We start from the raw sequence: 14,624 nt of genomic DNA, 5'->3' as shown, positions 1-14,624 counted from the left end.
TTCAAGCCCCCTGGACCAATAGTTGGTGATATCAAAAAATTTTAACTCGATAAGTTTTTAGGCCCTTATCAAAAGAATAATAGGAACTTTAAACGAATTCAATACTTTACTTAATAAGAAAGTTACAGCGATATTTTGTTTTTTCGAAAAAGCCCCCCCCCCCATTTCTACGCCCATGGTCCGATTTTGGCCGTTAACGAAATCGACCGAGATTTTTGGACGAGTTGTTTTTAAGGAACCATTTTAAAGTGACTGGCGCAAAATTACGGCAATTTTCTATCCACAAGAAAGTGAAATATATATGTCTGTATAAACTTTTGAGCTGACGGTGGTTTTAGGGACTGGGGATGTGAAAGCGAAGATATGTGGAAATTTTCCGGAAGACGAATCATGGTACCCATTGCAATAGGTAGCTTTCTTATGAAATCTACTTAAAATGATCCAAAATCCATTGTTTTAACTACGGTTAGAACAGCAGTTAAAGAACACGACATAAATGAAAGATCAACATTCCGATTTGTAAAAAGTGATAAATATGAAATTTCAAATTTCTTTTATTTCAATAACTTAATGACTTTAATGAATTTATGACTACCAGGGTTGATAGAAATCTTAATTTATTAATTAACATAGTTTTTAAACCACGTATGTGTTACATAGCAAAGTAATTTTCCGTAACTGTCGATATTTTTCGGATATAAATGAACAATGGTATGATGAGTCATCCCTTTGTTACTATTACCAGTGTCATAAACCACACCAGTGTTGTACTTTCAAAGAACCGAAGTTAACATGTGGGCAGGTATTGTGTTAGAGAATGAGTCGAATCTAATTCTTTATAAAGATTTAAATTTAAGAAAATGTGAAGTAAATATTCAAAACGGAATAAAAATTCAAAACATTATTTTGACAAGCTTCAACACTATGGGGTACCATTTCAGTTATATCCCTGAGTGTACCACGAAATATAGGTTACTCAAAAAGGCGTAACAGATTGGACTAGAAGATTTATCACGTTTAAATTATTTCCTTTGGAACTGCATAAAAAGAAAAACATTAATAATATCTAATAAATTACTTAATTACTTCCTTAATTACTAAGTATCCTTAATTACTTACTTAAAACAGCAATATGACATTGCTGTTTTATAAAGTTGAACTACGGAAGCAGATCAGAACAATGATTACTAGAACAGTAACAGTAAATGGTTTAGAAGAAGCTAACGGGAAATACTAGGTGACAATATATTGGGGCGCCAAAAGGGTTATGGAATGGAGTTTTTGACGAGTACTGAACGAAAGAGATTCGCACGCACGAGCTTAGAATCTACTACCGTAATAAGCGTTGTAGTTGACCTTGACGCATTATACGTACTACTAATAATTGCTGTTTATGACCGTGGTAGGATGTTTTGTTTTTCTTTTCAAAACGTCGATGTAACTGAATATCGGAAGAAAGTTTAGTAGAGGAGAAAGGAGGAAAACAATGGATTATGGTAATTGACTTATGATACAATCATGAAGGCTTTTACCGGAGAAAATGCTCGTGAAGTAATATTAGTCACAATTAAAGTGAAAAATTAAGCATTAGCAAGCAATATTTGTTTACTTGTTGTTAGGTCCTGTATCATCATTCATGAATATCTGCAGAAGTTCTGTTAAAAGAAAAAGCACGAAATATAAAAAAAAATAGAATAAAAAAAAATCAATAGAAAAAAAAAGAATAAAAAAAATCAATAGAAAAAAAAAATAGAATAAAAAAAATCAATTGTAATCTCATAATAATGAATGATATAATCAAAATGCTGTAATTCAGTATAGCACTACCGTAAACAGTACAGACCTTACTTATTTTATATTGATTATAAAAAATTTAGATTTAAAACTAAACTGAATTAATAAACTGTTAAAAAGAAGGAATTATCAATTACATCTGACTGAATATGAAAAATTTAGCGCAGTGCAAAAATAACCTTACTGTATTAGCAATAATACTTATATCAATAACTAACGATAATCGTAGAGATACTTTCACTGTATCCCATTTTTTCGGTTGTATTTTTAAAATAATTGCTTCAGATATTTTAAATACAGTATGAGTAATAAATGTAAAACAAAATTAATATTTACAAACTAATATCTACAAAGAGCATCCATCAGATAGTGAACACCGTGAGTGAGGGTTCACAATCGATGCTCTTCTAAACAGCTGTATCGGTTTCCATATTGAAATAGAAGATTTTATGAAAAATCGTTTTACATACTTCATTCCGCCTATTATAAAGAAACTGCTGAAAAATTACATAAAGACCTTAAAACTCGTTTGTTCGGTAACTGCGACACAAATCAAACAAACAATCAATAAAATATAAAAGATAAAGTTACATACAGTTTTGTTTCGCTCGACCAATATGTAAGAAAATAAATATATATTTATTAAATATATATCAAATTCATACGAATGAATAATCATAATACTGTATGAAGTAATCAAATACGCTTAATTTTACAATACAACTCATTCGAATAATAAATTTGCTTGCTACATGTTTATTGCACATCATAATATGAGATTTTATTTAGAAATGGGACATTGAGCAACGGCTTTTACCCTTAGTGAAGAAGAGACTATCATCTCTGCTAATTAGAATATCATTGAAATGGAACGGAACGCAAGTGTGCCGGGGAGGTGTATTCCCCTCCCCCCTTTGAATAGCAGTGCTTGGATATTTATCTCTATTATTGGATGATTCTAATTTGTCGGTTAAATGAAAGTTATAATGGGTGTTTATAAATTTTAATTGGAAAAATGAAAGGATTGCGTAATCTGATTCTTTTTATCGTCGTAGATAAGTAAAATTAATAGAAAAGTCCTTGAGAGTATTGGCTCATTCTTCCAGTGCCATTTCCTTTCAGTCCGTTTACTGACAATTTTTCTCATTACACCAAGCGAATGTCTGAAAACCATACGCACCAAGCGTATTATATAGGCTTGGTGAGGACCATACGTTTGTGGAGTTGATTATACATTCCGTGATGAGAGGTGAATGGGGTGGCTGAAGAAGGTGACGGCTGTTCAAAAATTATTGAAAACTGTTGTCCAATTCTTTATACTCAGTAGGCACAGTGTCAAGCAATAGAAGGAAGGTAATTTATATATATGAGGTAATATATATATATATATATATATATATATATATATATATATATATATATATAATGTTTGTTTGTTTGTCCCGTATGCGTTCCTACACCATTCATCCGATTGCGATGAAATTTTCGTGAGTTGTGCGCACACCCGCAAAGGTTTCTGAATTAGTCTGGACCTGCTAGGTGGCACGGGACCAAGATATTTCAAAAAATTGTATTTATGGTGTGATTTGGTTCATATTCAGAATATATATTAGTTACGTGAAAAGAAATATTTTTTTCAAAAAATGGACCCGCTAGGTGGCGCTGGGACGAGATATTTCCAAAAATTGTATTTATGGTCCGATTTGGTTCATATTCAGAATATATATTATTTACACGAAAATAATGTAATTACAAACAAATGAACCCACTAGGTGGCGCTGGGGTTGAGATATTTAGAAAATTGTATTTATGGCCTGATTTGACAACTGGATTTAAGGTTAAATTTTGTAAAGTTTCGTAATGTTCAGTTTTTTAATGTTTTATCAAACTTTCAATTGTGTTCATTTAATCTACATACATATACTCAAATCTAGCAATAACCAAGTATTGCCGAGTCTATTTATTAGTCTAGTTATTAAATAAATACTACACGACTGAAGTCTTGTAAAACCTTTAAATAAAATAAATATATTATTATATTTATTTTATTTAAATAAATATATAATAAATATAAATATATTAAATAAATATAATTTATTATTAAATAATAAATATATTATATAAAATTTTTTACATTTTATTTTTTCCAGAAATCTTTTGTAAAGTACATTTTAAAATACTGCGCAGTTTCTGACATTGCCATAAGTATTTTGAAAATAGGATGAATATAACTTTATTCCCTCGACATGTTGGATCGGGTTATTGAAGTGATTTTTTTCTGTATAAATATAAGACAATTAAAGTAATGTGTCACACGATTGATGCTACTATTTGAAAGGTTTGAGTTTGTCCCTGGTAACACATCAAGGAACTTTAATTCTATCTCTAATGTCATCAGTTGAGTAATGGACTCATAAAATATCCTGAAACTTTTACATTCTATCTGAAACAGTTTCAATATTAAACAAGGTTACAGTAATTTTGCCACGCCCTAAAGTAGAACAATAAATAAAAATATATATGTGTAGGTAATTAAAAATATATACAGAATCACTGGTAAATGATGAATCACTGGTAATTTTATTTATAGAAGTAGTTACTATTATTATTAATGAAAAAAAATCTGATGTGGACACCACATCTTCCTTGTACGCCTATTAAATTACATATACACATTATTTTAAAATGAAAAGTACATAAAATTTTATTTCAATAATAACTTCTGATATATTTTTTTATTTTTATTATTATTATTGAAGTATTATTCATCGTAAAACTTTTTTTTACAATCAGAGGTAATAATTATTAATAAATCAATATATTTAAATTAAAATAAAAAAAATTAAAAAAAAGGAGATGAAGTCAGATTCGAACCGATGTGCCTTCCTCTTGTAAGATCCAAATATTTCATTAACGTTTTATTTGTCTGTAACTCAAACCAATGAAAATAAGTACCACTTATGATATACCGTTAAAAAGCTCTCAATGAGGACTTATTATAGCAGTTAAGAAAAAGTCCAAAATGCAATTGTTTTGGATTTTGGGTTTTGGACACTTTGGTTCAGTGCAATAAAAAAATGAGGTGTACAACTAGATGTTACAACAGTCCTAAATCCAAAATTTCAACATCCAACGGCAAATCGTTTTTGAATTATGCGAGATAAATATGCACGTACGTCCAGGCATCACGACGAAACTAATCAAATTCGATTCAGGGATGGTCAAAATGAATATTTCCGTTGAAATCTGAAAACCGACATTTTTCGCGATCACAATACTTCCTTTACTTTGTATAAGGAAGTAATAATAAACAATAAATATAATTCTAAATTTGTTTGAATTTTATGAATAAATTACAACGTTTTTAGGTACTATGAGTGACACTAAATACAATTAAAAATAAGGAAACTATAAATTATTACTTACTTTACGTTAAATCATTGCAGCCAATTTCGGGCTAGAAGATATACCGCCATCAAAAACCATTTTTTTTTCTACATCGTATTTCATGATATAGAAATTTCCGGAAAATATTTGTACATACGAACGTACGTTGGTCTGTATTTTGATTAATATTTCTGGACTGGCTCGAGGTAAACTTTACGAAAATTATTCAGAAAATCTATTTGTATGGTGCATTAGCCCTTCCGACTGATTTAGTGGTTAACTCGTCGTCGCAGATCAGTTGTTTAACAGCTGATTTTCGAAGTAAAATATTCTGAGGTTCAAATCATAGTAAACGTTAGTTGCTTTTATACGGATTTGAATATTAAATAATACCGGAATATTTTGGTGGTTGGGATTCAATTAACCACATGTCTCAGCAATGGTCGACTTAAGTCTGTACAAAACTACATATCATTCTCATCTTATTGGTCTGTGGAGGAGGAGGGGTTACTTACTGTTTACTGGTTGATCAGATTGCAACTTGCACATTAGAAACATAATACTTGGTATTGATGGCTTTACATTTTTTGACAAAATTTAAAAAGGAAGAGAGAGTCTCTTTTAAAAAAGAGAGTTTTGATATTTAGAATTTTTAACTTTATTAAAAAAATTGAGCTTCACTGCCATGAAAGTATTATTATTAAGAGCAATAATTTAAGTATTTATTTATTAAGTATTAAACTATTAAGTTATTAAAAACTCGAAAGTTTTAAATCAATCGGATTTAGAGGTGAAGGTTTTAACATTATTTCTAAATATTTTACGCTTCATAACTCAAAAACGCGTTGAAGAAAAAAGTTGAAATTTGGTACAAATATTTCGTTACGTATATTCCAGCTTTGGCCTGATTTTTGACCCAATCGGTTAAGCAAATTTTATGATAAATATATTTGTTCTTTATCAAACTATAATTTTTTTACGCTTTTTGAATAAAAATGCATTTAATTGGGTCAAAGTAAATAATTACTGCAGTAAATAAACTTTTAAGCCTCGAAAAAACAAGGGAGCTGAATGAGACCCGTACTTAAAATATCACTTTTCGACACGGGAACGTTTTAAAAAGTTACCATGAAATCTGACTTAAGAATTAAAATTTCTTTTTAAAACTTTTGATACTTTATCTGTTTTTCAATTTGTGTCTGTTGTAGTATTTTTTAAATAAAAATATTATAAAAAGTAGGCGTCGAACAAGGGGGATCTAATGGTGCCCAAATCTTTCTATTGACCATTTTGATGTTTTTCAAAATTCCACTCTAAATATTGCGTAATTAAGTCATCAATATGTAAAATCCCTTACCCATATTTTAAGTAAAAATCGGTTAAGGAGAAAGGCGGCATAGTTATGGAAATACTTACCCGGCTTTTTAATATTTGACTACTTTTATTAAAAATTATTTCGTGTTAAATAATTTTTTTACTACAAAGATAATTAGATTATTTATTTTTTTATTTAAACTAAAATATTATTTTTTCTAGATAAATCAAAACATATACTTAGCTGTTCCGATACAAATCGGAACAGCTAAAATCTGAAAAACGTTTCAACTTGACTATGTTTGAAATCAAACATGCTTGTACAACTGTTCTAATTGAATAATTACTAAGTTTACTTGTTACATCTTGAATACTGAAAAACTGATTGAAATAGACTTAGCTGAAAATAATAACTTGAAAAATTAAAGATATCCAATGTTTTTATAAGAAATAAGAGAAACACCAAAGTATAATAGAGGTTACTTTCCCAGGGTACCGTCAGTAATTTAAATAAATTAGAATTTACTTAGGTTGGAACTTTAGTGAAAGGAAAGTTCTTGAAAATAAGGTTAGGATATGAAGGTGTTTAATAATTAATGATGATGTTTGTAGGCGAAGCTCCCACTCATTGATTTGAGGAAGTGAGATATATTTAAGAATTAGTCATAATATTTGAAAAAATATCGACCTTTAGAATCGATTTATGAACTGAATTTACCCTTCTATTAATTAAGATAAAACAATAAAAATGAAATTTTTGGCGTAGGTAGACAATTTTATTTAGACATATATGTTCCTTTCTTTTCCAGGCGCCCGCGTATGCACATACATACTCTAAAACATACGTGTAAATCAGAACAATCATCTGTGTTTGTGCAAGTAATCGCGAAAGTAAAACTCAAGAATTGTTAACGCCGATCAGAATGATTATTTTTATCACTTTTTTTTATTTAACTTTTACACGGGTATAACACGTAAATTTATTCACATAACTCAATAATTGGGTGAACAGAATGGCTAGCAGAAAGCATATCGTAATATCGTTACCTTATCTTTCGTTCATTAATTCTTGTTTCACTGAATAAATCAAGACTGATTTTGTTTTTTTTTTCTTATGGACTCTATTTTTTTATGTGCAGTTACCATAAATAAGATTTAGAAAAAAAACACTGATTTTTTTTTGTTATTTCATTTATCAAAATCAACTATTTCTGAAATACCAGCGATTTTTAAAAAAGTTTTTTTTAATTTTTACAGGTATGACGTAATTGTCTGTAAATAATTCAGAGTAATATAACATTTTAATCTGATTTTTTAACTTCGTTGTAAAATTTATACAATTTTATAAAAAATCTTGCGAAGTTCTGCTTAAGAAACCGACTTTTCGTTATTTTATTTTATTTCCACGTTCCAACTTGCAGTATCATAATGAACCACGCTTCTAACTTGCACCGCTCAAATTTTCTCAACATTAAATTGAGCGAAACTCAAGAATGATTCAACCAATCTTAATCAAACTTTCACATACACAACTCAGGATATACTATTACAGTATATTTAAATTTCAATGAAATTTATCTAGTAGTTGTGGAAATTTACGCGTCTTATAATTATATACACTGGTCCATAAATACAAAAACACATAAATAAGTATAATAAAATTAAATGGAAAGATGTAAATAAATATATAGACTATAAATACGTAAAGAAGCCTCAATTTAAGTGAATGGTATTTTCTTACTCCTTATACCTCAAAAAGTAAAGAAAATTTATTTTCACTCCCCCAATCCCATCATGTGACCGTAAGTAACACGTACTTTTCTTCAAAATGTCGCAGAATATTTAAAAAAAAACTATATTATAAAAAATAAAGACTATACACAATAGATTATTAATAAATTACGTAAAACTCTATTATAATAAGCACACACTAATGCAGTGGCAGCTCGCGTATAGGCACTGTGGAACTACAGCACCACCTATTTCCACCTGATATTATCGATAAAATTTAATATAATGCGTCCTTTTTTCTTTAATTCTTTCTTTATACTCGTACAATATAAATCCTTAAGTTTAATGTCAGTAGCCATTCCCCAGTTTATGGAAAAGACATAAAAACTTTGAATGTGCGCTTCACAGTTCCAGCGGCGTGGTGTTTGGCTGTTATGCGCATAGGAAGTCGCACGCGAGGCTGCGAGGAAGATAGAACTGTCGCTCCCGCAGTGCCGACCCTGGCGTGCTGGTGGAAGGTAGTTTTTTTTACTCCGCGTGTGAATGGAACGTTCCTTGTTCGTTCCCTTTTCTAATTTAGTCGATGGAAGGAATACGAAAGCCGCTTAATTGTTTTTTCAGTAGTGATCAGATGACGGAAAGCAAGGGCTGTTTGATTGCTAAATCTATCCAAAAACACGCTGAAAGTGCGAAAGAGAAGGTACTTAGTAAAAACTAATTATGTATTTGTTTATGTGCACATAGAAATTTAAATTCAACGCCGTTGGACTATACTGTTTCTAAGCGGACATTTTATTAAGTTGTCTAATAATACTAAAAATTTATTATCTGTATTGACATTTTATTATTATTTTGTTAAATCGACAAAAAGCCGACTTAAATCGGTTTTTAAGCACAATGTGCTTAAAAACCGTGTACCATATTCTCAAATGTGATAATGTGTACATTTAAATTATTATCCTAGTCAGTTATTTTTACACGGATTTGAATACTAGATCGTGGATACCGGTGTTCTTTGGTGGTTGGGTTTCAATTAACCACACATTTCAGGAATGGTTGACCTGAGACTACTTCATTTACACTCATGCATACCATCCTCATTCATCCTCTGCAGTATTATCTGAAATAACCGGAGGCTAAACAGGAAAAAGAAGATTATTATCCTGCTTCTACTTATCCCATTTCATTTTTTTTCGGTTCTTTTATTTTACAGAAAACTTTAACCATGCCTTGAAAAGACATGGTTAAAGATGACATGGTTTATTAATATGATTATTTTTATAATCATATTAACAAGAGGCTAAGTTTCGTGCTTACAAGTTTAGACATGATTTGACGAAGGTAATTTTCATATCTTTTATTTTTCAAAATCGGTGTATCCCCGTTTTAGATATGATAAATTTAATCATGTTCACTTCTTTTTTTTTGTAAAATAAAACCGAATAATATATTTTTTGTGGTGAAATTTATTTCCATTCAAATTTTATGTTTTGTACGTAAATTTTGAAAACATATTTTTTTGTTTAATGACACCTTTGCGTTTCATACAAAATTGAAGCAAAATTTATAGGCTATGAATTTGATTGATCTATTAATCATAAAAATAACATAATTTTTAATTAGTTAGCCCTACTTTTGATAAAAAACCAACTGTTTTTCATAACATTTTTGACGAATTTATTCAAAAATATAGGCGAGTTACGGCAAATAGAATTGTTAAAAAATTGTAATATGAGCATTGGTACACTTATTTAATTAAATTCATAACAAATCAAATCAGCGTAAAACAATTCCAAAAGGGTTCCACAATAGTAACCAAAAATCATAAAGAATACAATTTTAATTCGCATAGGTAGGTAAAAAAAAAGAAAACAGTATTTGATTGAGGGAAAGAAACTTTTGAAACGAAAAGTTTCAAAAGAGATTCGGACTTATTTTTATGAATGAGAATCCAAGCAACAAAGGGTGAAGTGGAAACATTCCAGTTCTCGAAAATGAAAGAATACAAAACACCCAACCGTCAACCGATGTTATCAATCTTTTGTTTAAAATTCCAAAAACAAAAGATCAAATTTCCTGTGATTTCTGGATGAAGAGACTATCATCAGTATTACAAAAATATACTTAAAAATAAAGTGAAGTCCAATATATTGAAAGGAAAAAAAAATTATAGGAAAAAGAAGAGCATTTTCTTCAGGTTAATGCTTATCTGTACAATGAAAAATGAACATGGAAAAATTAGGCAGGGAAGTGCTGCTAAACACAACTTATAGTTCTATCCTGCTTAGATCTAAAGAAAACTGATAGGGTTTCATCAGATTTTTTTTTGTGGGCCCTCAAAGAGTTATTATGTGAAAAATTTACAAAATGTTTTAGATGTCAAGACAAAGCATTTTTTGTTGGCAAAAAGAAACTAGTTCAGCGATAACAGATACGTATAATTTTAGCTGGGAATTATATTGAAAATTGGATGAATTTTTTAATCTATTGAACAAGCTGAATTATAAAAACAGTCCTTTGTGTCCTTACATGAATCCTTTACGGAAAAGCATTGGTAACTGAAGGAATTCTAAAATTCAAAATTTTTTTAAAAATGTTCTTTTTCATATTTAGCCTTTATTAAAGGGAACGTTAGATTTGGAGAGACTTTACTTACGCAGATTTGTTCAGTTTAACCTACATATGAATATTTTTAGAAAGTTTTTCTTAAAATTTACTCTCCACTTCTAATTTTTTAATTTATATTATTAAAAAATTTTTTCTTGTATTTTTCTTCATCGTTTAAAGAACTATTAAAATTAAGGTAACTTTGGCACCTATATTATATATTCTTTATCCAAGATGAGAAGTAATTCTTTTCATTAAAAGACATGTAACTTTCATAAAAGTTATATATATATATTTTTTCAATATTTTTAAACAATTCTCTTTAAATTTGTTTTTTTTTTTTGTATTAGCAATCATCACTTCTTTATAAATAAATTTTTCCCACCGAATAAGGAAGACCGTAAAATCAGAAATATTTTTATTCGAAATTTAGGAAAATTTGATGCTTAAATCTTATTTTGTTAAACATAATTTGCCAGCTCTTTTTAGGTAGATTTCATAAGAAAACTACTATTGTAATGCGTACATGATTCGACTTCCGGAAAATTTCGACGTATCTTCGCGTTTCACATCCCCCAAACTCCAAAATCACCGTCAGGTCAAAAGTTTATATTTATATATATATTTCACTTTCTTGTGGACTTGAAAACTGCCGTAATTTTGCGCCAATCACTTTCAAATTGTTCCTTAAAAATAACTTGTCCAAAAATCTCGGTCGAGTTCGTTAACGGCCAAAATCGGACCATGGGTACAATGGGGGACTTTTTCGAAAAAAAAATTGTTATAACTATCTTATTAAGTAAAATATCGAATTAGTTTAAAGTTCTTACTATTATTTGGATAAGAGCCTAAAACTTATGTAAGTAAAGTTTTCTGACAAAGTTTTCTGAAAAAAAATATTTATATGATCAACCCTTAAGGCAACGGATGACCAAAATGTTACTGGAATTGTAGTATGATAAACATGTGAAACTTTTTTTCACTGCAACCATTGTCATATTGAGTAAATTTGAAGTTTTTCATAACTTTAGGGTGGAAATCGTTTTTATCCCCTACTTAACAACGGTAAAAATCTATCTCCGCCTTCTGGCATGCCGAAAGGAATTTTTTTTACTTCTATCTGAGAATTTTTTTATAATATGATATTCAAAGGTTTTATTTTATGTAATTAACATTTTTATTATTAAAAAAATTTAGATTATTGTTTAAAATTAAACATTTTTATTTAAATAAAAAAATTGGTATTTTACTTATTGCCTTATAAATTATATTTGGGAACAAACAAGCATCTAACCGCACAGAGAATAATTCTACATAGAAAGCTTTTCTAATTAATAATCTTTATTTACACGCTGTTGGTTATATTCTCTATGTATTATATGAACAAATAATGTCCGAGTGGAACACAGTGTAAACATACAAAATTATTTATGGTAAGACAACAGATCTAGATCAAACCATAATCGGTTAAATTTTAACATTTTAGATTCGACGTTTGTCTTTTACAATAATCATTAGTAACTAGGTTTAGGATATGTAATAACATATCCTGATACGTTGAAAATAAACATGTAACGCAGTTGCAAAAAAAAAAACTTACACGGTGTAATTTCAATAAATAACCTATAAAACAGGTTTAGCCAAACTCTGATTAAATAAAGCTTTACCATATATACTAGAGTTTTCAGTCAAAAAACTACTCGCTACATTAATAAGTAAAATATAATAAAGTATATGCTTTAAGTCCAGCTATAAAAATTGTAGTCCACCTGAAACAGAACGGAGCCGATAATTTTCGAGATAATGCAGATTAATTGAATCTTAACGAACAAAGTTAATCGGTAATATGAGGATATAAAAAATTTTTATCTATAAATAAATAAATAACATACACAGATATACAGTTTATTTTTATGCTTAGATAAATATATTTCAAAATTTAATTAATTTGTTAACTTTATGCATAATAATTAACTGCACAGGTTAGTAATTAATTGGAGAATTAAAATAAAATAAAAAATCTAAATTAAATTGTAAAATAATATTACGATAAATTAATAATTTAAATCTTACCGGTAAGTACAACTGAATAAACTATAATCATACTGAATAAACCACTTTTCTTTCTTGTTCTTGTCTCCGTGACTGCACTCAAGTAAACATCAGGTGTAAAATAACCGGCATATTATAGTAAACTAAAGTCTTTAAATACATTTACATGTTGCTTTGACCTTGAAACCTGTTACATAGTACGTCAACGTTATAAAAATCAAATATAAAAGAATTTAGGGGAGTCCTTCACTATTTTATTTATTTTTTATTTCGTACTGGTGCCATAAATACTTCTATTCTTATTTAATAGCTAAATTCCTTGAAAGATTATATGTAGATATGTGAACTCTGCGAATATATTTTATACAGTCATGTTTCTTTCCATATATTTATTTGAACACCTTCGGTGTAACATGATTTTAACGGATGCAAACAAATTTATAGTGAAAATAATAGCAACCAATGCTGATTTAACAACTTACAATTTTCTTGTACTCCTTTAATAACATTCACATAAAATAATTTCTATTACCATCAAGATATTATTCGTAACAAAATTAATTTGGGAAATCCTTAATTAATATTTTTTTGCTATAAATAGCAATAATAATATAATGGACTTTTATTTTATAGCAAATAACGGTGTAAATTAACTGCTTCAGGATGATTTGTTTGCAATTAATAAATTTATATTCAGTATCTGTAAATTGAAAAAAATCCGTTTTTTTCTTTGATTTATGGTGACACATCAATGATAATAATACTAATAATAAAATAGGTTATAAAAGTTTGATAAACTTTGTGAAAAAATTTATTTTTATACGTGTAATAAAAAATGTGCAGTTTTATAAATAATATTGGTAGTGTTCCAAACGAAATATAAAATATAAAAACGATTTAAATGGGTTTATTAGGCTGTAAAGTATTATAAAATAACTGATATTAAGTGGCGTAAACAAATAGCTGTAGGTGACTCGATGTACACCAGCGATCCTAAAATTAGTACAGCTATCCTTAAAAATAAGTTCCTCCTTCTAGACTTACTAGAAATTGAGGAGTGTGTTGGTTTTTGTCTCATTGACTTCTTCACCGAAGCCAATTTATTATCAACATGCCAAAACCATAAAATTCATTCACGGGATCTACACTCTTAAAAATAATAGTTTGTTCACGATATTTGTATAATGAACATAAGAAACGTAATGTTTTACATTAGGTAAGGTACAATCAGAATAAATATTTGAACAAGTAAAATAACACGACAAAAATTGTTACAAAGTTATTCACGTAACAATCAAGTATTATTACTCACAACACATGTGTAGAATGAAAATTGTTAACTAATAAACCATAAGTAAGTAGTTAACTAGTTAACTGTCACACCATATTATTTTTTCAATTATCTGGTAAGTTATGTAAATTATTATACGGTTTCGATATTTAAATTTTGTTCAAGTTTTTAAATGAAGGAAATCGGATGATGTAGTTTTAAGTTATAGTGGGTTTAATGGAAAGTATGATAATGAAATTTAATTATCTAGTAAGCAGTGAAGTATACGATCATTACTTAGCATTCCTTAAATTTCAATTTTATGTTGTATTTGTTATTAGAAGGGTATAGTAATTACTTGCCTTAATACACTCTACTGAAAATATTTCTACTTTAGATGTGATAAAATTAATTTTAAACGTATTAAATCTGGATATCTTATGTAAATGGGTTTTAACGAATCAAAATC

The 14,624-nt window shown here is 28.6% G+C and overlaps 1 protein-coding gene across 1 annotated transcript in view; it reads right to left on the bottom strand.

The window, feature by feature from the left end:
* The window catches only part of LOC142324992 (uncharacterized), a 46,227-nt gene extending 33,220 nt beyond the window's left edge, over positions 1-13,007 (bottom strand). Inside the window, exon 1 of the mRNA XM_075366209.1 lies at positions 12,907-13,007. Within this exon, the coding sequence (XP_075222324.1) occupies positions 12,907-12,937 (31 nt within the window). The 5' untranslated portion in view covers positions 12,938-13,007. The remainder of the gene's footprint in view (positions 1-12,906) is intronic.
* Between the last annotated feature and the right edge of the window lie 1,617 nt (positions 13,008-14,624).

The sequence above is a fragment of the Lycorma delicatula genome, chromosome 5, assembly GCF_047948215.1.
Source record: "Lycorma delicatula isolate Av1 chromosome 5, ASM4794821v1, whole genome shotgun sequence".
In the NCBI taxonomy this organism is placed as follows: domain Eukaryota; kingdom Metazoa; phylum Arthropoda; class Insecta; order Hemiptera; family Fulgoridae; genus Lycorma; species Lycorma delicatula.
Note: the sequence above shows the minus strand (reverse complement) of the source record. Positions and strands in the feature narration are given on the sequence as shown.